Source organism: Glycine soja, chromosome 11 (assembly GCF_004193775.1).
Source record: "Glycine soja cultivar W05 chromosome 11, ASM419377v2, whole genome shotgun sequence".
Lineage (NCBI taxonomy): Eukaryota > Viridiplantae > Streptophyta > Magnoliopsida > Fabales > Fabaceae > Glycine > Glycine soja.
The window spans coordinates 2414583-2441264 of record NC_041012.1 but is presented as its reverse complement, the minus strand read 5'-3'; the positions used below and the strand labels follow the sequence as shown (position 1 = coordinate 2441264).

Below are 26682 nucleotides of genomic sequence, written 5' to 3'. Positions count from 1 at the left end.
TTATGTTCTTGGTGGTGAGTGCGAATTGCAAAATCGAAGGCTTTTCCTCTTTCCAAATATTCTGGTTGCCTGCAAAGATTGATTGAGAACATGGATCGCAGAGTTTTGTATCGCTGAATTGAGTCTTAGGTTTTGCAGTTTCCGGGTACGTTTTCCTTGATTTCTGGTTATTGGATTGCGTGTGTTTCAGAATTCCTAGATCTTGTTCTCTGTTTTGGTTATTGCACCTTGTACTCGAGATTTAGCTTTCAAGGAAGCAGTGAAATCGACGCTTTTCGTTTTGAATCTCGAGGTTTAGCTCTGAGGTTGAGATTAGGATTTGCAAGAGGTGAAATCTGAGGTTAATTGAGCGTGTTTTGGTGGGATCGAGGGGAGCCGCTGAAAGATTAGGCTTTTTGGTCGATGGCTTCGAATCCTCCATTCCCCATGGAGGATCAGACGGATGAGGATTTCTTTGATAAACTTGTTGAGGATGATATGGAGCCTGTTAAGTCTGGCCATGATGAAGGGTATGATTCCGATGAGGCTAAAGCATTTGCAAATCTGGGAATCAATGATGTTGATGCTGCTGCATTTGAGAATTCTAATGCTGCTGAGAGTGGTGTTGAAGTCAAAGGGGAATTCAGTAATGTGGAATCCGATGTAGGACTTGAACAGGAGGGGAATTTGATGCCCGTGGTGAGTTCAGTTGGGTTTGATGGTAAGGTGGATCCCCGTGAGGATGGGATTGGGATGGGATCCGAAGTCACGTCCGCTTCAGCTTCAGCTGTAGGCACGAGCGATACAGCTGGTAGTTCTGGGATTAAGGAGGTGGGTTGGAATTCTTTTCATGCTGATTTGAATGGAGGCGGCGGTTTGGGATCATATTCTGACTTTTTCAGTGACTTGGGAGATCAGTCTGGGGATTTTACGGGGAATGTGTATGATAATTTAAGTAGTGAGGTGAAGCCTGATAGTGCAGTTCAAAATGATGGCTTAAATGCCTCGGGTAATTATGTGCAATATCACGAGGGTCAAGGTTATGATGGATCTTTAGAAAACCGCTCAAACTGGCAAGGTGATGGATTAAATGCTTCAGTTAATCATGTACAATATCAAGAAGATCAAGCTTATGTTGCATCTTCAGAAGAACACACAAATGGACAGGATCTGAGTAGTAGTCAGTATTGGGAGGATCTTTATCCTGGCTGGAAGTATGACCACAAGACCGGGCAATGGTATCAAATAGATGGCAATAGTGCAACAGCAACTACTCAGCAAAGCTCTGAAGCCAATACAGCTGCAGATTGGACTGCCGCATCTGATAGGGAAACAGAGATCTCTTACATGCAGCAAACTGCTCAATCTGTTGTTGGAACTTTAGCTGAAACCGGTACAACTGAAAATGTGTCTAGCTGGAGTCAGGTTTCAGAAGGGAATCATGGGTATCCAGAGCATATGGTTTTTGATCCTCAGTATCCTGGTTGGTATTATGACACAATTGCCCAAGAATGGCGTTCATTGGAAACTTACAATTCAACCATCCAGTCTTCTGGTCATGGACATGAAAATGGGAATGCTTCTGCCAATACATTCTCACCCAATGATCATAGTTTGTATAGTGAATACAGCCAAGCTGATAATTATGGACAACAGGGCTTTGATAATCAGGCTGTAGATGGCAGCTGGAGTGGTTTGTATGGCACTAACCATAAGCAGGGTTTTGACATGTACACAACTGGGTCTGCCACAACACGAGGGGATAGTATAACTTCTGGTGGCAACCAACAGATTAATCATTCTTATGGTTCAAGTATTTCTGTGAACGAACATCAACAAAATACTTCTAGTTCTTTTGGATCCGTTGCATTGTACAATAGAGTAAACCATGATCGTGGTTTGGCTAATGGAACTTTTGAACCACAAAGCTTTGGCCCTACTGGGGACACTGTTCAACAGTTTAATTATTCAACCACAAAGTTTAGTGAACAAAAAGTTTTTTCAAATGATTTTACTGAAAATCAAAAACCCTTTAGTTATTCTCCACAATCAATTCAGGGTGGACATCAGTATTCACATGCCCCTCATGTTGGGAGATCATCAGCTGGACGTCCTTCTCATGCTTTGGTAACTTTTGGATTTGGGGGAAAACTCATCATAATGAAAGATCCTAATCTTTTGAGCTCATCATATGGAAGCCAGGTTAATTCTTGATTCCTCGTTTTAGTTTTGATTTTATGCTTTATCTGGTTTCCGAAAGGCTTTGAGGTTGCTCAATATTGTTTCCTTTTTATCGTCTACTTTCTTATGAGTGATTTATCAAAATGATTAACACTGTATATTCATTTATATCTGAAGAATTCTGTACAAGGTTCTGTTTCTGTGTTGAACTTGATTGAAGTTGTCATGGGAAATATGGATTCTTTGAGCATCGGAGATAACACCAGTAATTATTTCCATGCTCTGAGCCAGCAATCATTCCCAGGTCCGTTGGTTGGCGGGAGTGTTGGAAGTAAGGAACTGTACAAATGGTTAGATGAGAGGATTGCACACTGCGAATCACCTGACATGGATTATAAGAAAGGTGAAAGGTTGAGACTCCTTCTTTCCTTGCTTAAAATCGGTTGTCAACATTATGGAAAGCTACGTTCTCCATTTGGCACGGACACCATACTAAAAGTAAGTTACATCTATAGACGTTCAACCCCCCCCAATCCCATGTAAACAGTGTCAAGTGAATTCGCTATACTTTTCACAGTTGATCAAACACTCTGTTTTGAGCTGTATTGCGCACAAGATTTTGCAACTTTATTAAGATTGGATTTTAGGTTAACTTTCATCAATGGATATCTTGGAGATGTTATATGTTTGCTATGCTGCAATTTTTGTTTCATGTCGATGTAGATTATATTTGTCCTTTATTTCTCTACTTTTGAATCACTTCTGTTTGGAGCAGTTTGTGACATTATAATTAATAATTGCTTTGCAAATGTCTGTTGTGCCCTATTCTCTTTTCTTTGGCTAAAATCACCATTGACTTCACTTATCATGACTCTAGATAGTCTGTGATTCTGAATCATATTATCGCATGAATACTATTCATCATGGTTTCAATCGTATTCTGTTATTCACTTATTTTGTGGTTTGTATTTGATACAGGAATATGATACTCCTGAATCAGCAGTTGCAAAACTTTTTGCATCTGCCAAGACGAGTGGCACTCAATATGGGATGCCAAGCCACTGCTTGCAAAATTTGCCTTCTGAAGGACAAATTAGGGTGTGTACTTAACTCTTGACCAGCTTCCACTCCCAAGATTGTTTTGTACCCTTTGCTGATTTTGATTTTCATATAGGCAATGGCTCTTGAGGTTCAAAATCTTCTTGTCTCTGGCAAAAAAAAGGAGGCTTTACAGTGTGCACAAGAAGGACAATTGTGGGGACCTGCACTTGTTCTTGCTTCACAACTTGGTGAACAGGTCAGATGTCAGTTTCTCAGGCTGTTTAATTCTCTGCTGATATTTTGTGCCTGGGCTAGACAGTCCCTTTGAGGTCTTACAGTCTTTTTCTCATACTGCCTTTGTTGGGGGATGAATTTGGTCCATATTTGTCTTGCAGTTCTATGTTGATACAGTGAAGCAAATGGCACTTCGCCAGCTAGTTGCAGGATCACCTTTGCGCACATTATGCCTTCTAATTGCTGGGCAACAAGCTGAAATATTCTCTACTGATACCTCAATTAGTGGGCATCCTGGTGCTTCTGATATGTCTCAGCAGTCTCCACAGGTAATCCTAATAGGATAAACTAAGAAGCCATGCAAAATATATGCATTCCAGATGTGTTGTTATGTTGCTTCAATATTTTCAAAGGTTATCAGTTTCTATTTGATTTGGAAGCTCAAACTTTTGTTATTGCCTTGCCATTTCAGGTTGGATCCGATGGTATGCTTGATGATTGGGAGGAGAATCTGGCTGTAATAACTGCAAACAGAACCAAAAGTGATGAACTTGTAATTATTCACCTAGGTGATTGCTTGTGGAAGGAAAGAAGTGAGGTACAGTTGTCAATCTTTTATTTATTTTCTTTAATGACTTTTGTATTTTTCAATCTGCTTCTCATTTAAGACTCTTATTTTAGATTACTGCCGCACACATCTGCTATTTAGTTGCTGAAGCAAACTTCGAGTCATACTCAGATAGTGCAAGACTCTGTTTAATTGGAGCAGATCACTGGAAATGTCCTCGAACTTATGCTAGTCCAGAGGCTATCCAGGTAATTTGAAATCTCTCCTGTTCTTTAATTGTTTCTTAGTTGTGATGTGTCCATCTGCCCAAAGCTCTCTCTGACTCAGTTAGGCTGTTTCATATTTTGGACTATATTTGTCATTTTGTCTAGACGCTTGAAAGATGGCCATTTTCCTTTTCTATCTCTCTATTTATTTCTAGGTTTATCTTAAAATCAAATCATTTTATTTATTTTTACTTAACCTTTTGTTTTGTAAGTTTTTAAATAACCCATCTGTGTGTTATACTTGTGCCACCTCAGGATCTGTTGCTTTCTTAAAAGAACATGTTCAAATATGATTCTGTATGTTGCTTTCATATTCTTATCTGATTGGTACTTGGACAGAGGACCGAGTTATATGAATATTCAAAGGTGGTTGGAAACTCTCAGTTTACTTTGCATCCATTTCAGCCATATAAGCTTATATATGCATTTATGCTAGCTGAAGTGGGGAAGGTTCCAGACTCATTGAAGTAAGTTCATTTAACCTTATTTTAATTACGATATTACTTTTTATATGATCTCTTACTGTTCTTATTTGATTTCAGGTACTGCCAAGCACTACTGAAATCCTTGAAAACTGGCCGTGCTCCAGAAGTAGAATCGTGGAAGCAATTAGCACTATCTCTTGAGGAGAGGATTAGAATTCACCAACAGGTACTTCCTTGTCCCTTACTAAATCTTCATTATTTTGATAGTCTTGATAGTTGACACTTGTAATATTTTTATTGATTAACGTTCAGGGTGGATATGCTGCAAATTTAGCTCCTGCAAAATTAGTTGGCAAATTGCTCAACTTTTTTGATAGTACTGCACATCGAGTTGTTGGTGGTTTACCACCACCTGCTCCTTTGCCATCACAAGGAACTATTCATGGAAGTGAACAACAATACCAAAATATGGCACCCAGAGTATCCTCTAGCCAATCAACAATGTCATTGGCTCCATCTGCTTCGATGGAACCAATAAGTGAGTGGACAGCTGACAATAATAGAATGGCAAAGCCTAATAGAAGTGTTTCTGAGCCAGATATTGGTAGAATCCCAAGACAGGTGTGAGTACTATGAAAGGTGTACTGTGAAGATTTTCACCTTGCTCAGCATGTTTTTGGTTATTTAATAAAGTTTTGATGGAAAAGTTCTGGTTGTTGTATCACAGGAAACAACATCACCTGATGCACAAGGAAAAGCACAGGCATCAGGGGGTACATCTCGCTTTTCCCGATTTGGTTTTGGCTCACAACTTTTGCAAAAGACCGTAGGGCTAGTCTTGAAACCTCGCTCTGGTCGACAGGTATAATTAGTTGTTTTATTTTCTTTTTATTCACCACAGTGCTTCTGATTGTGCCTGTTTAAATGGTTCTTATTCTACTCTATATGTAGGCTAAATTGGGTGAGAAAAACAAGTTCTATTATGATGAGAAGCTGAAGAGATGGGTGGAGGAAGGTGCTGAAGTTCCAGCTGAAGAAGCTTCTGCTCTGCCACCGCCTCCAACAACTGCTGCTTTCCAGAATGGTTCAACTGAATACAACTCGAGATTTGCATTGAAGACTGAAAGTTCACCTCCTATTGAGGGCTCTAACATAAGAACTGCTAGCCCTGAACTTAGTCCAGGGATGCCACCAATACCACCCAGCGCAAATCAATTCTTGGCCCGGGGTCGGTTGGGTGTTAGGTCAAGGTAACAGTGATTTTTTTATGTCTAGATTATTTATATTTTATAATCTCAAGTAGGGGTCAACTTTGTTTTTAGGTATACATGTTATCTGTTAAGCATTGCAAAGTGGACTTCTCAGTTCCCATTGGTTTTCCCCGATATATTATAAAGTTTGACATTGAAGACCTTTAAAGAACTCTAAGAATTGTTGCACCGAGAAAATGGCAGAGCTATCATAATAGTTAAAGCTTAAAATGTAATTTATCTTCTCTTTTATTAGGCGGAGCAGGGATCTGGAGGATTATTTTGTAGGCCCAAATAAATTTATCTTAAAAATAGGCATGAAAAGAAAGGAAATGAGGAAGAACCTATGGGTTCTAGCTATACTGTGCAGTTAGCTCAGTTTCCAGAAAGAGAAGAATTTTCTTATTGTTTTTATTTTGAGGTTGAGGAATTTTCTTATTCATTAGTCTCGGTCATCAACAAAATTTGAAAGGCATAATATCGATGATAAAGTTTTATGGATAATACAGGTATGTTGACACCTTCAACCAAGGTGGTGGAACCTCTGCAAACTTGTTTCAGTCCCCTTCTGTTCCTTCTGTGAAACCGGCTCTTGCTGCCAATGCGAAGTTTTTTGTTCCTACTCCTGCACCATCGTCAAATGAGCAGGCAATGGATGCTATAGCAGAAGGCAAGCAAGAAGACAGTGCAACAAATGAATATCCTTCAACATCTGCCACAAATGACTGGTCATACCGATCCCCAAAACATGTATCATCAACAGCCATACAAAGGTTTCCAAGTATGGGTAACATCTCAAAGCAGGGAGCAACAGAAGGAAGTAACTCTCATTTACCTCATTCACGCCGAACAGCTTCATGGAGTGGGAGTTTTAATGATTCATTTACCCCTCAAAAAATGGGCAATATGAAGCCTTTAGGGGAAGCTTTGGGCATGCCCCTGTCAAGATATTCACCTGATGAATCTTCAATGCATAAACCTGTCAAAAGTAGCAGTTATGGAGAAGATCTTCACGAGGTTGAACTTTGAGCAGGTGCTCAAGCTGTAAATATCAAATTTTGTTTTTGATCATCATAATTGTTTGGACGTCCCGGCTTCTGTAGCATTTCTTTGGACGTACGGAACAGTGGTTCACACCAGATGGGGTTCACAGAAACTGATCGGACAATAACAGATATCTATTACCCCTCCTCTCTTCCCTTCACATCCTCTTTTCAGTTTTTTTTAAAGTCCCCAACTCCCAAACCTGGTGATGTATGATTAAATGTGGTTGGCTCACTTGATAATGATAGCAGGTTTTGTTTTGTTTTAAATGCCAAGGGAGTTGACAGTGGACAACAATCTCAGGATTATGGAACTGGTGTGACACAACAAAAGGACCACAAGACCACCTGCTTAACTGAGTAGTACAACTCATTTGTTCATTTTATTAAACAAGGAAACGCCCCACGAGGAAAGATGACCTCAACAGATCAAGGATAAAAGAATAGTTTATGGAATTGTGAAATATAATTTTGTTCCTTTTGTATTTGTTTCAGTTATAATTTATTAAATGATATTAAATTTCTGAATCATTGTCTTCACTCTTCAGTCTCAAATGGAAGCGTTTATATTACTTCACATTTATATATGACGAGATGATGGGGCAAAGGGGACGGGGGAATTTGTTCGTCTGCAATTATTTTGCAATGTTGTTTGAAAAGGATGAAGGATCGTTTGTTTAAACATTTTTTTAATTTTTTTTAATGAGTTTAATGGTGATACACTGACCGAGTAAAATAATTTTACATTGACATCTAATTATAAATCATATTTTATATGACTTTTAAGATGATTGTGTAAAAATCAATAAATTTATCATAGACGATGATTTATGATTGAATTATAGTGTAACATTATTTTATAGTCATAATGCATAGTTATTTTTTTCTCTTTTTTGAATGAGTTAAGTTGATATTAAAAGCTAAAAAAAAATATACAACATATTGGAGGCATTTAAAGAGAATTTATGAGAGGAGAATATTCAAATGATAAGGGATGTGAGGGAGATTGGAGTGAATAAAATAAATCTTAAATTATAATTTTGATCTTTCTATAATTTTAAATTTGTGATTTTGGTTCTTTTATTTTTAAATCAAGATATTTAGTGTTCTTATTTTTTTTAGAATAAATAATTTTGATCATTTCATCAACTGATCATTCAAAATCAAAACTGTTGATGGAGTCTATGTAAGTATGTGTAAAAAGATTAAATAAAGTGAAAAATAAAAATTATCTTAACAAGAATTGAACTCGTGACGCTTTATGCATAAATAAGACATTAAAATATTATCACACTTGCTTTATTTAGTTAATCACATTACCATTATTTTTTTTTATGTATCATCAGTTAAGAGTTATTAATATTTTTTTACCAATTATCAAAATTTATAAATTAAAAAATATTTGATATATAAAAATAGTTTACATATTTTACTTTATTTTATTAATTTATAATTGAATTTCACGAATTAATATGTAAATGATTTGCATAACTTGTCTGTAAACTGATTTTAACATATAAATTATTTTTACTCTAATTATTTACTTAAAGTTATTCAAGACATATAAATTTATAATTGATTTTAACACCTGTTTTATTTAGTTAACTACATTAATATTATTTTCTATATAAATAATATATTAAATATTTTTAATTTATAAATTTTGATAATTTGTAAAAATATTAATAACTCTTGACTAATGATACATAAAAAATAATATTAATATAATTAACTAAATAAAATAAGTGTGTTAGTGATTTATTATTCTTTTTATGTATAAAGGGTCATGGGTTTTATTTTTATTAAAATATTTTTTATTTTTCACTTTATTTAATAAAATAAGAAAATTAAATGTCTTGATTTAGATATAAAGAATTAAAATTAAAAATTTAAAATTATAGGGGAATCAAAATTATAATTTAACCTAAACTAAATCACACTCCATTCTTATAAATATATCTAAACTGAAATAAGAGTTGATTATCTTTTTAATCTTCAAATTTTTTAAATTTTTATCTTAGTTCCTAAATTTTTATTTGTTTTTAGTCCTTAAAGGACTAAAACTATCTAAGAAAAAAAAAAAAGACTACAAGAAAGGATGTAAAAAAAAATAAAGGACTTAAAACAATAAGAAAAAAAACTAAAAACTAAATATTTTTAAAAAATAATAAATTCGAGTGTAAAATATCCATCAACCCATGTCTCAAAGTTGATAACACAGCTATCCATCAACCTAAGTAAAATCTACTTCACTAAGATACCTTTTTAAGCAATAATCAGACTAGTCTTTAAAACACTATTAATCGGTTAACAATAGAATACGTAGTAATAGTAATTATTAATAATACTATATTATTTGCCTTCCAAAGAAAAAAAATACTAATTATTAAAAATTTAATGTCTGAGTCATTAATGATCAACCCATCGTAAATTATGTTTGAATTATTTTAAGAAGTTTTTTAATGATAGAAATTTTAATTTTTTTTATTAATCTCTCATCTTTTTAATCCATAATTTTCATCTTAAAGAACTTTAAAATATTTTTACATTACAGTGTAAACTGTTTATCATAAATAAAAAATAAATATCTAAAATTGAAAAACGTACTTGTATTGTGTTCTTGGTGATGGTGAGTGCAAATTGCGAAATCGAGGGCTTTTCCTCTCTCCAAATGTTCTCTTTGTGGTTGCCTGCAAGATTGAGAACATGGATCGCACAGTTGTATTGTTGAATTGAGTCTTAGGTTTTGCAGATTCCGGGTACGTTTTCCTTGATTTCTGGTTATTGGATAGCGTGCGTTTCTGAATTCCCAGATCTTGTTATCTGTTTTGGTTATTGCACGTTGTACTCGATGTTTAGCTTTCGAGGGAGCAGTAGCTTCGCGAATTTTCGTTTTGGATCTCGAGGTTTTGCTCTGAGGTTGAGATTAGAAATTGCGAGAGGTGAAATCTGAGGTTAATTGAGCGTGTTTTGGTGGGATCGAGGGGAATCGGTGAAGGGTTAGGGTTTTTGGTCGATGGCTTCGAATCCTCCATTTCACATGGAGGATCAGACGGATGAGGATTTCTTTAATAAACTTGTTGAGGATGATATGGAGCCTCATAAGTCTGGCCATGATGAAGGGGATGATTCCGATGAGGCTAAAGCATTTGCAAATCTGGGAATCAATGATGTCGATGCTGCTGCATTTGATAATTCTGATGCTGCTGTGAGTGGTGTTGAAGTCAAAGGGGGATTGGGTACAGTGGAATCCGATGCAGGATTTGAACAAGAGGGGAATTCGTTGCCCTCCTCTAGTTCAGCTGGGTTTGATAGTAAGGTGGGTCCCGGTGAGGATGGGATTGGGGTGGGATCAGAAGTCAGGTCCGCTTCAGCTGTAGGCACGAGCAATAAAGTCAGTAGTTCTGAGGTTAAGGAGGTGGGTTGGAATTCTTTTCATGCTGATTTGAATGGAGGCGGCGGGTTTGGATCATATTCTGACTTTTTCAGTGAATTGGGAGATCAGTCTGGGGATTTTACGGGGAATGTGTACGATAATTTAAGTAGTGAGGTGAAGCAAGGTAATGAAGTTCAAAATGATGGCTCAAATGCCTTAGGTAATTATGTGCAATATCACGAGGGTCAAGGTTATGATGGATCTTTAGAAAGCCACACAAACAGGCAAGGTGATGGGTTAAATGCTTCAGTTAATCATGTACAGTATCAAGAAGGTGAAACTTATGTTGCATCTTCAGAAGAACACACAAATGGACAGGATCTGAGTAGTAGTCAGTATTGGGAGGATCTTTATCCTGGCTGGAAGTATGACTACAAAACCGGGCAATGGTATCAAATAGATGGCTATAGAGCAACAGCCACTACTCAGCAAAGCTCTGAAGCCAATATAGCTGTGGATTCGAGTGCCGCTTCTGATGGGAAAACAGAGATCTCTTACATGCAGCAAACTGCTCAATCTGTTGCAGGAACTTTAGCTGAAACTGGCACTACTAAAAATGTGTCTAGCTGGAGTCAGGTTTCAGAAGGGAATCATGGGTATCCAGAGCATATGGTTTTTGATCCTCAGTATCCTGGTTGGTATTATGACACAATTGCCCAAGAATGGCGTTCATTGGAAACTTATAATTCAACCATCCAGTCTTCTGGTCATGGACATGAAAATGGGAATGCTTCTGCCAATACATTCTCACCCAATGATCATAGTTTGTATAGTGAATACAGCCAAGCTGATAATTATGGACAACGGGACGTTGATAATCAGGCTGTAGATGGCAGCTGGAGTGGTTTGTATGGCACTAACCATAAGCAGGGTTTTGAGATGTACACAACTGGGTCAGCCACTATACGAGGGGATAATATAACTTCTGGTGGCAACCAACAGATTAATCATTCTTATGGTTCAAGTATTTCTGTGAACGAACATCAACAAAATACTTCTAGTTCTTTTGGATCCGTTGCATTGTACAATAGAGTAAACCATGATCGTGGTTTTGCTAATGGAACTTTTAAACCACAAAGCTTTGGCCCTACTGGGGACACTGTTCAACAGTTTAATTATTCAACCACAAAGTTTAGTGAACAAAAAGTTTTTTCAAATGATTTTACTGAAAATGAAAAACCCCTCAGTTATTCTCCACAATCAATTCAGGGTGGGCATCAGTATTCACATGCCCCTCATGTTGGGAGATCATCAGCTGGACGTCCTTCTCATGCTTTGGTAACTTTTGGATTTGGGGGAAAACTCATCATAATGAAAGATCCTAATCTTTTGAGCTCATCATACGGAAGCCAGGTTAATTCTTGATTCCTCATTTGAGTTTTGATTTTTTGCTTTATCTGGTTTCCGAAAGGCTTTGAGGTTGCTCAATATTGTTTCCTTTTTATCGTCTACTTTCTTATGAGTGATTTATCAAAATGATTAACACTGTAAATTCATTTATATCTGAAGGATTCTGTACAAGGTTCTGTTTCTGTGTTGAACTTGATTGAAGTTGTCACGGGAAATATGGATTCTTTGAGCATCAGACATAACACCAGTAACTATTTCCATGCTCTGAGCCAGCAATCATTCCCAGGTCCGTTGGTTGGCGGGAGTGTTGGAAGTAAGGAACTGTACAAATGGTTAGATGAGAGGATTGCACACTGCGAATCACCTGACATGGATTATAAGAAAGGTGAAAGGTTGAGACTCCTTCTTTCCTTGCTTAAAATCGGTTGTCAACATTATGGAAAGCTACGTTCTCCATTTGGTACGGACACCATACTAAAAGTAAGTTACGTGTTCAACTCCCCCCCCTCCAAATGTAAACAGTGTCAACTGTATAGTTTAGGTTAACTTTCATCAATGGATATCTTGGAGATGTTATATGTTTGCTATGCTGCAATTTTTGTTTCATGTCGATGTAGATGATATTTGTCCTTTATTTCTCTACTTTTGAATCACTTCTGTTTGGAGCAGTTTATGACATTATAATTAATAATTGCTTTGCAAATGTCTGTTGTGCTCTATTCTCTTTTCTTTGGCTAAAATCACTGTTGACTTCACTTATCATGACTCTAGATAGTCTGTGATTCTGAATCATATTACCGCATGAATAGTATTCCTCATGGATTGAATCCTATTCTGTTATTCACTTGTTTTGTTGTTTGTATTTGATACAGGAAAGTGATACTCCTGAGTCAGCAGTTGCAAAACTTTTTGCATCTGCCAAGATGAGTGGCACTCAATATGGGATGCCAAGCCACTGCTTGCAAAATTTGCCTTCTGAAGGACAAATGAGGGTGTGTACTAAACTCTTTACCTGTTTCCAGTCCCAAGATTTTGTACCCTTGGCTGATTTTGATATTGATATAGGCAATGGCTCTTGAAGTTCAAAATCTTCTTGTCTCTGGCAAAAAGAAGGAGGCTTTACAGTGTGCACAAGAAGGACAATTGTGGGGACCTGCACTTGTTCTTGCTTCACAACTTGGCGAACAGGTCAGATGTCAGTTTTTTAGGCTGTTTAATTCTCTGCTGATATTTCATGCCTTGACCAGACAGTCCCTTTGAGGTATTACAGTTGTTTTCTCATATGGCCTTTGTTGGGGGTTGAATTTGGTGAATATTTGGCTTGCAGTTCTATGTTGATACAGTGAAGCAAATGGCACTTCGCCAGCTGATTGCAGGGTCACCTTTGCGCACATTATGCCTTCTAATTGCTGGGCAACCTGCTGAAGTTTTCTCTACTGATACCTCAATTAGTGAGCATCCTGGTGCTTCTAATATGGCTCAGCAGTCTTCACAGGTAATCCTAATAGGATAAATTAAGAAGCCATGCAAAATATATGCAATCCAGATGTATTGTTACATTGCTTCAATAGTTTCAAAGGTTATTAGTTTCTAATTCATTTGGAAGCTCAATCTTTAGGTGTTGCTTTGCCATTTTAGGTTGGATCCAATGGCATGCTTGATGATTGGGAGGAGAATCTGGCTGTAATAACTGCAAACAGAACCAAAGATGATGAACTTGTAATTATTCACCTTGGTGATTGCTTGTGGAAGGAAAGAAGTGAGGTACAGTTCTGTCTTTTATTTATCTTCTTTAATGACTTTTGTACTCTTTCCATTCTGCTTCTCATTTAAGACACTTATTTTAGATTACTGCCGCACACATCTGCTATTTAGTTGCTGAAGCAAATTTCGAGTCATACTCAGATAGCGCAAGACTCTGTCTAATTGGAGCAGATCACTGGAAATGTCCTCGAACTTATGCTAGTCCAGAGGCTATCCAGGTAATTTGAAGTCTGTTGTTCTTAAATTGCTTCTTCCACAAAATTTGGATTTTCTGTTAAATGTACATTCCTTGAGTTCTTTTCTCACAAAATATTGTGGATTTTCTGTTAAATGTACATCTGCCAAAAGCTCTGCCTCTCTCTGACTCTGATTAGGCTGTTTCATATTCTGTACTATCTTTGTTATTTTGTCTAGATGCTTAAAAGATGGTATTTTCCATTTCTAGTTCTCTCTTTATTTCTAGGTCTATCTTCAAATGAAATGATTTTTTTTTTTACTTAACCTTTTGTTTTGTGAGCTTTTTAAATGACCCATCTGCATGTTATACTTGTGCCACCTCAGGATCTGTTGCTTTCTAAACACAACATGTTCAATATGATTCAGCATGTTGCATGATGTGGTTATTGAATAACTCGAACATCTTACCTGATTGGTATTTGGACAGAGGACCGAGTTATATGAATATTCAAAGGTGGTTGGAAACTCTCAGTTTACTTTGCATCCATTTCAGCCGTATAAGCTTATATATGCATTTTTGCTAGCTGAAGTGGGGAAGGTTTCAGACTCACTGAAGTAAGTTCATGTAACCTTATTTTAATTGTGATTACTTTTTATATGATCTCTTATTGTTATTAGCGATGTTGTTAAATGGTGGCGCTATGGTTGCCATGGTGTTTTTTTTGTTAACCACCATAGGCAATTTGTGAAGTGAGGCCTGCTATGGCTGTGCCATAGGCTGCAATGGTGTGCTTATATTGCAGAATTTTGCCCTTCCGCCGTGTTCCACCATCCGCTATTGATAACGCTGGTTGTTATTTGATTTCAGGTACTGCCAAGCACTACTGAAATCCTTGAAAACTGGCCGTGCTCCAGAAGTAGAGTCATGGAAGCAGTTAGCACTATCTCTTGAGGAGAGGATTAGAATTCACCAACAGGTACTTTCGTGTCCCTCATTAAATCTTCATTATTTTGATAGTCTTGATAGTTGACACTTGTAATATTTTTGTTGATTAATGTTCAGGGTGGATATGCTGCAAATTTAGCTCCTGCAAAATTAGTTGGCAAATTGCTCAACTTTTTTGATAGCACTGCACATCGAGTTGTTGGTGGTTTACCACCGCCTGCTCCTTCGTCATCAGCAGGAACTGTTCATGGAAGTGAAAAACAATACCAAAATATGGCACCTAGAGTATCCTCTAGCCAATCAACAATGTCGTTGGCTCCATCTGCTTCGATGGAACCCATAAGTGAGTGGACAGCTGACAATAATAGAATGGGAAAGCCTAATAGGAGTGTTTCTGAGCCAGATTTTGGTAGAACCCCAAGACAGGTGTGTGAGTACTATGAAAGGTGTACTGTGAAGATTTTCACCTTGCTCTGCATGTCTTTGGTTTACTTGAAAGTTTTGATGGAAAAGTTCTGGTTGATGTATCACAGGAAACGACGTCACCTGATGCACAAGAAAAACCCCAGGCATCAGGGGGTACATCTCGCTTTTCCCGATTTGGTTTTGGCTCACAACTTTTGCAAAAGACAGTAGGGCTAGTCTTGAAACCTCGCTCTGGTCGACAGGTATAATTAGTTGTTTTATTTTCTTTTTATTCACAACAGTGCTTCTGACTGTGCCTGTTCAAATGGTTCTTGTTCTACACTATATGTAGGCTAAATTGGGTGACAAAAATAAGTTCTATTATGATGAGAAGCTGAAGAGATGGGTGGAGGAAGGTGCTGAAGTTCCAGCTGAAGAAGCTGCTGCTCTGACACCGCCTCCAACAACTGCTGCTTTCCAGAATGGTTCAACTGAATACAACTTGAGATCTGCATTGAAAACTGAAAGTTCACCTCCTATTGAGGGCTCTAGCATAAGAACTTCTAGCCTTGAACTTAGTCCCGGGATGCCGCTGATACCACCCAGCGCAAATCAATTCTCAGCCCGGGGTCGTTTGGGTGTTCGATCAAGGTAACATCTTAATTTTTTTGTGTGTCTATTGATCATTTATGTGTTATAATTGCAGGTAGGGGTCAACTTTGTTTTTAGGCATACTTGTTAGCTGTTAACCATTGTAAAGTGGACCTTCCATTGGTTTCCCTATTAGATTATAAAGTTTGAAATCGAAGACCTTTAAAGAACTGTAAGAATAGTAGCACCTAGAAAAAGGCCGAGCTAGCATAGTAGTTGAATCTTAAAATGTAATATATCTTTTCTTTTGTTTGGATAAGCATTGTCTTGTAGGCCTAACTAAATTTATCTTAAAAATAGTACATATGAAAAGAAAGGAAAGGAAATGAGGAAGAACCTGTGGGTTCTGGATATGATGGCATCTAACGTGCAAGACCTATAAAGGTCTTCCACGGTGGGAAAATAATTTTCAACTGGGCGATTGAAATGAAGGGTTGGATGAGTGAGGGGGCTCTAGATGAGAAAAGTACAATATAATTGTTTTTTTTTAATGCAGTGTAACCTTCCCCTTCCCTTTCCCTTTCCCTTTCCATTTCCCTTTCACGTTCTCTGGACTGCACTCCGACCAGCTTCCCCACCTTCCTATTGTTCCTCAGTCCTCACCTCCCTCTCCAGGTTCACCGGTGACCCGGGCTCTAGCTCCAAAAGGGTCTTTCTCTCTTTCTTCTTTTTTCTTTTTCTTTTCCTTTCCTCCGTATCCACAACCTTAAACAGTCATCATGGCGGCTGTGCCACCATGCTCCACCACCCAAACGTGAGATCCGAAGCAAAAGCCAAGCCTCAGATGCCAATCCAAAGCAGAGACAAAAACGTGGATCCAGAGCGGAGATGCGAACAAAGACGCAGATCTGAAGCAGAGATGTGAGTCACAGATCCGAAGCAGAGATGCAAAATTGAAGCGAAAATACACTCACCCTTGTCATCAACGCATTTCCATTATTTTGGTTCATTTTTTTTTCTTGTTGCAGGTTGTTGTGGTTATATTTATTGTGGCAACTTGTTTCTTGAGTAGAAAAACTAGGAAGAAGCAAGATTTGTAAAGATACACGGATGTTGATTTTTACTCTTTTTTTTAATTAATGATTTTGTTTAATGGAATTTGGTTATTTTTGTGATGAAATTTGATGTTACAATTGTGAATAATTTTTTTTGCTTCCTTTCACCAATATATTATTTGGGCCATTTGGAGATGAATTTTGAAGCAAGTATTGAAATAGTCATGGCTTAAAAATGTGAGAATGTGTGGAGCAGTAGGTCCTGGTGTGGCTGAGGTTGGAGAAGGTAGTGGCTGAGATCGGAGAAGATGGTGGCTGTATTTTGAAGTTTATAATTTCAATTTTATTTAAAAGAAAAAAAAATTATATGCTACTTTCTCACTCTGATGTACCCTCACACATCTAACCCTTCATTTTAATCATTCGGTTCAAAAATATTTTCCCACCGTGCAAGACCTATTCCACTCACCCATATTAGTTGTGGTGTCTGGATATTCTGTGCAACTGGCTCAGTTTCCAGAAACAAGGAAATTTTTCTTATTCATCAGTCTCTCAGTCATAAACAAAATTTGAAAGGCATAATATTGATGAAAATGTTTTATGGATAATACAGGTATGTTGACACCTTCAACCAAGGTGGTGGAACCTCTGCAAACTTGTTTCGGTCCCCTTCTGTTCCATCCGTGAAACCGGCTGTTGCTGCCAATGCGAAGTTTTTCATTCCTTCTGCTGCACCATCATCAAATGAGCAGACAATGGAGGCTATAGTGGAAAGCAAGCAAGAAGATAGTGCGACAAATGAAGATCCTTCAACATCTGCCACAAATGAGTGGTGGTCATACCAATCCCCTAAACAAGTATCATCAACAACCATACAAAGGTTTCCAAGTTTGGGTAACATCTCAAACCAGAGAGCAACAGAAGGAAGTAACTCTCATTTGCCTCATTCACGTCGAACATCTTCATGGAGTGGGAGTTTTAATGATTCATTTACCCCTCCAAAAATGGGTATGCCCTCGTCAAGATTTATGCCTGATGAATCTTTAATGCGTACACATGTGAAAAGTAGCAGCTATGCAGAAGATCTTCAAGAGGTTGAACTTTGAGCACATGCTCAAGCTGTAAATATCAAACTTTGTTTTTGATCTTCAGAATAGCTGGGACGTCCCTGCTTCTGCAGCATTTCTCTGGATGTACCGAATGGTACACATCAGATGGGGTTCACACAAACAGATCTGAGAATAACAACAGATATCTATTACCCCTTCTCCCTTCCCATCCTCTTTTCAGTATTTTTTTAAGTCCTCGACTCCCAACCTTGTGATGTATGGCTGTGTTTTTTTTCTTCTTAAATGCCAAGGGAGATGACAGTGGACACCATCTCCGGATTATGGAACTGGTGTGACACACAACAAAGGATAGGACCACCTGCTTAGGTGAGTAGTACGACTCATTTGTTCATTTTATTAAACAAGGATACGCCCCACGAGGAAAGATGACCTCAACAGATCACGGACAAAAGAATAGTGTATGCAATTGTGAAATATAATTTTGTTCCTTCTGTATTTATCGATTAAATGGTATTAAATTTTCTGAATCATGCTCTTTGGCCTCAATTGGAAGTGTATTCGTTAGTTCACATTGTATATGATGAGATGATGGGGCAAAAGGGATGAGGTGAGGTGAATTTGGTCGCCGGCGATTATTTTGCAATGTATTTTGAGTAGTATTAAGCCTACAACGGTACATAATCGATAAAATTTAGATACAGTTTCTTATTTAGTATTCTTTTTATATCAGTTATTTATTTTAGTTAATCTTTAAAATATTTAATGCATTCTTTTTATTATGCAGATAATTAAGGTAGAATTTTAAATCTAATTAAAAACAATGTGAAAAATATTGTCTAAATTTTGTTTTTAATTAATTTAATTTACTCTTTCTGTTTATTACAAGGGATTGTTTATAACGCATTCATGACATTATTTTAATGTATTAAATATATTTAATTAAATATTTTTAAATTACTAAAAAATGTAAAATAATTTATATCGGATTACTTATTTTTTATTTCCTAAAATTTGGGATAAATCCATTTTTACTTCTCCAAATTGAAAAAAAATAAATTTTTTTAGTCCTTAGAAACACATAATATAACATAAATGGTGAAAAGTTGTGACGTAACACCAAAATAAATGGTGGAAAATGGACTTATAATTTTTTTCCCTGTAAATTTAGTCTCCATATTTTATGTTTAGAGTCTAATTAGATTAAAATACAAAATAAAATATACCCAAAATTGAGAATTTGATATACTGTAGTCAATAATTTACTGTTAATCCAAAGAGATTTTAATAAAAGAGAAGCACACTTTCTTTGATTCACAGAGAAGAAGAAAGGGACAGGAAAAAATAAAAAAATTTATTATATAAAAAATGAAGTTATTAAGTTAAAAACAATTTAGTATAAAAGCTTTTTTCACCTCTAAATTGGACAGGGAAGTAAAAATTAATTGAGAAATGGTTTTAGCCTTTTTTTATTTGATCAATAAATGAAGTAAAGGCCAACAAGGCCCATTTACTTTGGATATATTTGAGCCCGCAGCCCTAATCCTAAACCCTAGCAATACTAATAGTAGAACTTATTCGCGATCTCGTTCTGTTCTGTACCTGCACCCAGCCGCAGCAGCAAGTGATCGAAGCGAAAAGAGAGTAATCAGCAGAGAAATTCATCGTCGTAGTTATGGGTAAATTTGAGTTATTCAAAAATTAGACATGATATTGGTAGTGTTTCCCTATCTTTTGCACGAAGAATAACATGTAAAACGCAATTTGCAGGTAAAGTTCACGGATCACTTGCACGTGCCGGTAAGGTTAGAGGCCAAACCCCAAAAGTGGCCAAGCAGGATAAGAAGAAGAAGCCACGTGGCCGCGCTCACAAGAGGATGCAGTATAATCGCCGATTCGTCACCGCCGGTATTCCTCTAAACCCTAATTTTCGCTTCTATTGGATAATTGTATGTCTGTTAGAAAAAAATGGAAAATTATGCTGCCTCTTATGAGGGATTTTGGTTTTTGTTGTTGTAGTGGTGGGATTCGGCAAGAAGAGGGGACCTAACTCGTCTGAGAAGTGAGGCTGAGGCTTAAAGAATATGTCACTACTCTATATTTGATTTATCTTTCTTGTCTTTAATTTGTATGTTTTGATTGTGTTCTGTGAACGGGTTTTGTTAGCTTTAATATCAAACTAGAAATTTTGAATACAATTCTAATTCTATTTCTAAGTTCATTTGCTCGGTTCGATTGCTAAAGAATATGGTGTTTCTGTGTTGGTTTAAACAATCTGTCGTTTCACGTTGATGCACTCTTCAAACAAAGCCTTTGTGTACTAGACATAAAATATGAAATTAAAGTTTATTTTAGCAGGTGACTTCTGCCTTGAGATTGTTGCACATAAATAGACACAAAATATGAAATTCAAGTTTCTAGCTACTGAATGTTATGCCACCTGCTTCTGTAGTAGACCAACTCTATATTGGATGCTCAGGTGCAAATGCATGTTGCATTCTCGTAGAAGATTTTCATATTTACATTTTAAGTCTCAACCTGTGACTTCAATTGCTTGTCTGCTGTTTTTAAATTCGGCGGCACTGAATGTCTCCTAATTTCACATAGTGAGTTCATCATATGCTGGACGTGGCGCCCCTTTATTAGTATTTCAGCAAATATCAATTTGTGCATATGTTGTGTGCTTTCCGAGGGTTTACGATTGCAATAAACACACGGTTTTTTGTGGGTTTGTGAAACTGGTTTTGCGTAATACACGTAACATTCTTCTTGACATTCTTTCCAACACAGTATCCTGTTGGTTGAATTTATGTGAGTTTCGTTGGTTTGGTAACACGGATTTCAGTCTGTAGGGGGAATTAGGTTCACATTTAGTAGGATCTATGTAAATTTCATTCCTCAGAAATATGTTGTCAACATTTCTCAACTTGGTTTTAGAGTGCGCAGATCCTCTATGCTTAATGATGCTGTATTTGGTAAATGAACATTATTGGTTAACTAAGTTTTTAGTCTGTTTTTTAAATTCACTTTTTAGTTCTTAAATTTTTGTGGACGGTTAAGGTTTCTTGATTTTTTTTCATTAATATTGTTAGTCTCTATAATTTTGTTTGAACGGTTATTGTTCCTCAATGTTTTTTTATCAAGATTTTTAGTCTTTGAAATTCCATTAAATATATAAAAACAATGGTTTCAAACTTATGACCAGGGATTAAAATTCAAATTTTTAAGAGTTTAGAGACCTTGATCATCGTATAACAAAAATTTAGGGATTAGAAATCTTAATAAGTAGTTGAGAATAAGAAATTAGCGATTAAAAATCAATTTTTATAAAGGTTTAGAGTACAAAAATATAGTTAAGCCTAAAATTTTATGTATATATTATTTTATTTAAAGCAAAACAACTTCAAATTTATCTCAATTCTTGTATTGAATATAAATTTTATTTTAAGAGTATATATATATTACGGGATGTTATTCTCTTTTTTGTAAGAGTGTATAGTCACATTTTTATTTTATGGCATTTATTTTACGGCTATGGAGTGCAGATTAATGCATATATTATTTTTCCCTGATAAAAAAAGTTACTGAAATGAAATGCTAACTTACAAATTGAATTTAGTTATTATAGATGAAAAATAGGTTCAGGTATATTCGACTTATCCAAAACTTCATCAACCAAGATATTATAAATCAGTTCCCCCCTACTTTTCCTAATTCACCTAAAATATCTGCAGTTTTCCAATCTCTACAGTCGGTGAAATTTTCTACTATAATCAACTGAATTATTTAGGAAATGTTCTCAAATCCGTCTTTTAGACTTACAATTTGGTATTCTAAAATTTCTGTATTGCTTCGTTACCAACATTAGGCACATTTCCTAAAAATATGTATAGGTAAAATTTCGTCCTTGCAAATAAAATGGCAGTCTGATTTGTAAAAATCCTCTCTGCTGCTTCTTTTTTCAAGTGAAGAAGCTATGAAGGATAGGGTACTGGGTTTATGTCATAGATACCTCAGAAAATATTCAGCTCAACACCATTGAAAAATCGCATCAGAATTTAATTTCATATCCATATCATATTTAAATGATTAACTAAATTGTATTTGGCATTCCTCCTTTTTTCACCCTAAAAACCTTTTAGTAATTTAATAGAAAGTATACATATGTTGGTCACATGTCTTTTAATAAAAATTTATATCTAAAATACACTTATATTCTTCCTCTTAATTCCATAAAAGATATCACATCATTTTCAATTTGAAAATATTTTAACATTTTTTATTCTTTTTTTCCCCTCTAATTGAATGTGAATTCAACTTTGTGTTGGACGTGAACCCAATTTGTTAGTACGCATATGTTAACATCTTTTTCTTCTTCTTTTTTTTAGTTCAATTTTTTTTGTGCATGTTGAGTCGTTTGGTTGCTGCGTTTGTGTTTTTAACTTCTTTCTTAGAAATATTTATTTTTTATGACTAGGTGTTTGATATAATATCTCAATCAAAAAACATTTAACAAAGATGTTATGATAATGTCGTCTGCTCACATATTTCAGTTGACGTTAGGTAACAACATTAACAGAAGAGGGTAAAAGTAATGTAAACAAAAAAAAAAGAGGAATATCGAGTGTAATTTGAGAAAAACATGCGAGTATAATTTACTCTATTTAAATTTAAAACAAAAATTGAGTCATTATAATAGTGGATTTATTCCCTACATTTGGAGGTGATAAATGAATATTCAACAAAAAAATCATGGAAAGAAGGTGTTTCGGCCATTTTACAAAGAGGGAAAAATGAATTCCTATATTGACAAAATCAAATGAATGAAGGATGCAACAATGGTTATGGAATTTGAATGTAAATTGTTTTGTCCACTTGTATAAAGGGTGAGTGAGTTAACAAAAACGTTATGACTAATTAAGCATCAGATGGCGCGATCCAGTGTCTCCCATTGACGAAACTCTTCCTGATAAATGGATGAGCAGATTCGAAATTTAAGTCTCGGGCCCATGAGACTCCACGTACAGCCTCTGCTCCTGGTCCCCAGCACTTGTACACTCCGAAGAACACAGTCCTATATGATCCCAAAAACACCATTGTCATTTCATATCTTCACCAAAGTAATCATACAGTGATCAATGTTAAATTTTAGTGAATTTTGATTCGCTACAAATATATGTAAGAAGAATTCTGGTTTTCCTTCACGTTCTTTGTAGAGAGATTTTCCTTCTGTTCAAGATTTGGTTTATTTTTTGGATTAGTAAATTTTGCTTATACTGCATTTAAAATTCTACAACGAATACTCCATTTTAAAAGTTTTTCCTAATAAATTGGAACTAAAGATTCCTCAAATTTTCACGCCGCAATTAATTGACAATGTTGCATCTGTTCCCAAAACGAGAACATTCAACAATGCCCTTCCATGATTGCGTTTTTCGGGGACAATTGTTTATTGGTTGTTTGCTTTGACTTATAATTTCCTAGAGGCTATGATTGCATGCATTACGATGCAACAATTTGTGCCGTTTTCCCGATCCTCATGTACAATAGTACCAGAGCCGAAAGAGATTGAGAACCCTATAGGGAGATTGAGAAATCCTCATGTCCATTAGTCAAACCAGTATTGGGTCTTATGTATATACTTATTTTTTTTGTTTAATTTAAGTCTTGGTCTATTAACAATTTGACATGATATATAACGAGTGCATCTACAAAATCATAGTACAGTGTTTGAGAGGAAAGGAATGAACGGTTTATCTGTTCTGTTCTGTCAAAACGTTGATGGAGTATTTGAAAACATAAATGAGGTGGTGAATATGGAGAAAGTTGGATAGAGGTAATTGCTTACTTGTTCTTATTGTCTGCATGGTCCCAATCATCCCAACCGCCATGTGCAACGATATCATCGAAATATGTGTAAGAGTAAACAATTCTGGAATACTGTCCCATTGCTCGCCCCACATATAACGGACCCGTTCCTGTCACCTTGCATCCTACGAATGCGAACCCTGTCTTCTCCTCTGCCTCCTTCCTATCGTGGGCCGCTATGGAACCAAACCTCGTCGCTATTGAGTGCAGCTCGCAATCCTGCCGTGTAATTATTACTTTATTTATGTAATTATTACTTTATGAATTTTCAATGTAGGAGGTACCTTGTACATTGACCTGCCATTCCCAAAAATAAAGTCGATTGATCCCTCAATGTAGCATTCCTTGAAGTAATGTCTGCCTGCATCGTCGCACAGGGTGTCTTGTGCACCGTAGAAACCGCAGCCGGAGAAGTATGCTTTGTCGCCGGATATTCGAAACGCCACCGCTTGCCTTCCCTGCATCCCCGGCATTGGTGCAGGTGCTGTGTTCTGCATGCATGCATCTCACTATTTTAACATAAACCCATTCATTCATTTATTGCTTTATGCATTGTCAAGCTATACATTCATTCCAAAAGGTTTAATGTACATGAGTGTCGAAAGACAAAATTAAGAAAAACAAGAGAAATTCTTACTATGCCATGAGTTATGTGATGATAAAATATATAGAAATTAAATTATAAAAAAAAGTTGGCTTTACGGTTCATATTGATTAACTAGGCAAAGCTGAAAAGATGAAACACTTTACTCGGATGCATGGACTCCAGTTGTGTGTGTCTTGAACTTTGGGTCAAGGAAGACAATTTGTTTTTGACTTTTTTTAAGGAATACATACAGGCCATAATAGTTCCTTTGGTCCCTCTCCCTTTCGTGCTTCCATGTTACCACCCACTTAAAATACTCATTTTTGTGAGAGTATTAATTTTTTCATTAAATTATAATACTAAAAAATAAATTATATTTTTTAGAATTAATTTCATCTTAAATTATAAATTTTAAAGACTAGTTATTTGTTATTAAGTTATAATAGTTCTATATCATTGGGTGATTAAGTTATTAAACTATTTGTAGGATTAATATGTAATTTTTTTATGTATTTAGAGATTAAATTTAAATTTTTAATTTTTTAAGAATTAATTTATTATTATTTTATACTTTCAGTAATCAAAATACATATTTATCCTAAAATATTTAGGATAATTTATAGTTAAAAAATAAAGCAAATGTTAATCGAGGAATTAAAAAAATAAAATAAAATAATGAAAAACTGTAAAATCGTTATTAATAAAATTTTAAAGTTTTTTTTATAATTTAAACAATTTTTTTTTTAGTCAGTTAACCAGTATTTTTAAGGGAGACATTGTGCAAGACCGAAGAAATAAATATAGTATATAGTATAGGTACCTTGAAGCTGATGTTTCTGGCAGAAAAATAGGTGGCAAAAACTGTAACAGAAGCGGTTCTGTAAGTACGCAATTGCTGTCCGCTGGGACCGGGGTCACTGGCTCGATCATGCCATTCTATCACCGTCACTTCCTTACCCGCGCCCTGAAATGTTATGTACGGCTTCGTCACGGGCACCACTACCTTTTCTCTGCACCAATGCCAAACAAAATACTACGTAACATCACCCATCAAACATAGAAAATATATATGTACTAATCATCTAACATATCTATCAGCTATGATTATAATTAATTAATGAACTTTTTATAGTAGGAGTATATATATACTTGTAGCACCCGGCGTTGATTTGAACAAGGACATTCTTTCTGTTGTTGTCGGGGACGGCATTGACGGCGTCTTGGACGGACCGGTAGTGCCCGCCACCGTTAACATCAACGGTGATTTTGCGGTGGCCGATGGGTCCAATCCAATGGTGGCTACTCTTGGAGGAGTTGTTCATAGAAGAGAATATTTTGAAGCTACGGTCACATGTCACTGTTGCTGCATGGAATATGCAAGTGAAAACCACAAGCGCTACTTGCAGTGACACCAAGAGTGAAGAAGAAGCCATTAGATAGCATCGAACGCGGAGAGAACAAATGTTGAAGAAATAGCGGAGACAGTGTTTATATTTGTATGGGAATTCTTAAAATATTGGAGGAATATGTGCAGCGTGCAACCAAAAAGCCAGAGAAGATAGAGAGAGGCACTTTCTGTATTTTATAGTAAGAGACTATTTGGCTCTATTGTGACTAGTTGTTATAAGGGTAGGTGTTTTTTTTTTTTTTTTTTCAAGAAAAAAAATAATGGTCTTTCCAACGGTCATTTTTACTGGGGTTACTACCTGCTGCTTTTGGAGGCTAAAAATTGTTTATGTATATAGCCTTTTGGAAATTTTTTATTGGTTGGCATTGCGGTAATATGCATACAAAATCTTGAGCTCTAAAACTATTGGGTTGTCTTCCTTTTGGTTTGGTATATCTAAGAAAGATACCACCTAGGTACTAGCATGTCTCTCAACTGCAATAATTGCTGGTGATTAATGTTAATCACGTCTAGTTGGCTCGATCTGCAATCTTCATATTCATAGAAAAGTATAGTACTACTATTATTGTCGATCGTATGCTTGTAAAAGGAAAATAATTCTTTTAAGTGGTTACTGTTTTAATTTAGTTTAGCATTCCCTTTTTAGTATGTGAGCTAGTCATTTTTCATTTTTTGTTGTTGTTATTCCTTTACTCTTTACATGCTCTACTCGATTGCGTTTTCGAAGTCAAAGGTGGGATGCAGTTGCATGTACTGATGATGCTATAAGTATAAATTAAAGCGCATGTGATAATTACAACAACAATTGTAGCTTCCATTTTGTTTGTTCGGTTCATCAATTACGGCCCCTCACGGGCCAATTTTTCTAACTAAGATTACTCAGAATAATGTACATGATATATCTATCAAATGCGAGAACCACAATTGACAATCCACCTCCTAATAAGATGGTGAATGTCACGAATATTTTATTATGCTCGATATAATGGGGTCCATTCATAAGATTCAGTCGTCCTTTTCAACTAGTAATTTTCTTAATAGA

General features: G+C 36.0%; 4 protein-coding genes across 4 annotated transcripts; 3 read left to right on the top strand and 1 right to left on the bottom strand.

The window, feature by feature from the left end:
- On the top strand, window positions 1-7559 carry LOC114377362 (protein transport protein SEC16B homolog). The gene is made up of 13 exons (XM_028335839.1): window positions 1-2181; window positions 2338-2658; window positions 3139-3258; window positions 3335-3457; window positions 3597-3764; window positions 3908-4033; window positions 4117-4251; window positions 4609-4736; window positions 4812-4920; window positions 5007-5315; window positions 5422-5556; window positions 5646-5944; window positions 6454-7559. Exons 1-13 carry the CDS (start codon window positions 403-405, stop codon window positions 6971-6973), a joined length of 4272 nt encoding a protein of 1423 aa, XP_028191640.1. The 5' UTR covers window positions 1-402; the 3' UTR covers window positions 6974-7559.
- Window positions 7560-9592: 2033 nt separating this feature from the next.
- On the top strand, window positions 9593-18496 carry LOC114377001 (protein transport protein SEC16B homolog). Its single transcript, XM_028335360.1, has 13 exons — window positions 9593-11776; window positions 11933-12253; window positions 12646-12765; window positions 12839-12961; window positions 13101-13268; window positions 13412-13537; window positions 13621-13755; window positions 14202-14329; window positions 14583-14691; window positions 14778-15086; window positions 15194-15328; window positions 15418-15716; window positions 17325-18496. The coding sequence occupies exons 1-13, from the start codon at window positions 10004-10006 to the stop codon at window positions 17815-17817; spliced, it is 4239 nt and encodes a 1412-aa protein (XP_028191161.1). The 5' UTR covers window positions 9593-10003; the 3' UTR covers window positions 17818-18496.
- An 809-nt stretch (window positions 18497-19305) lies between these two features.
- Window positions 19306-20002, top strand: LOC114374548 (40S ribosomal protein S30). Its single transcript, XM_028332209.1, has 3 exons — window positions 19306-19457; window positions 19549-19686; window positions 19798-20002. The coding sequence occupies exons 1-3, from the start codon at window positions 19454-19456 to the stop codon at window positions 19842-19844; spliced, it is 189 nt and encodes a 62-aa protein (XP_028188010.1). The 5' UTR covers window positions 19306-19453; the 3' UTR covers window positions 19845-20002.
- Window positions 20003-22460: 2458 nt separating this feature from the next.
- Window positions 22461-25817, bottom strand: LOC114375038 (probable pectinesterase 68). The gene is made up of 5 exons (XM_028332775.1): window positions 25382-25817; window positions 25053-25242; window positions 23931-24137; window positions 23627-23865; window positions 22461-22852 (listed from the first exon to the last, which is right to left on the bottom strand). The coding sequence occupies exons 1-5, from the start codon at window positions 25663-25665 to the stop codon at window positions 22696-22698; spliced, it is 1077 nt and encodes a 358-aa protein (XP_028188576.1). The 5' UTR covers window positions 25666-25817; the 3' UTR covers window positions 22461-22695.
- Between the last annotated feature and the right edge of the window lie 865 nt (window positions 25818-26682).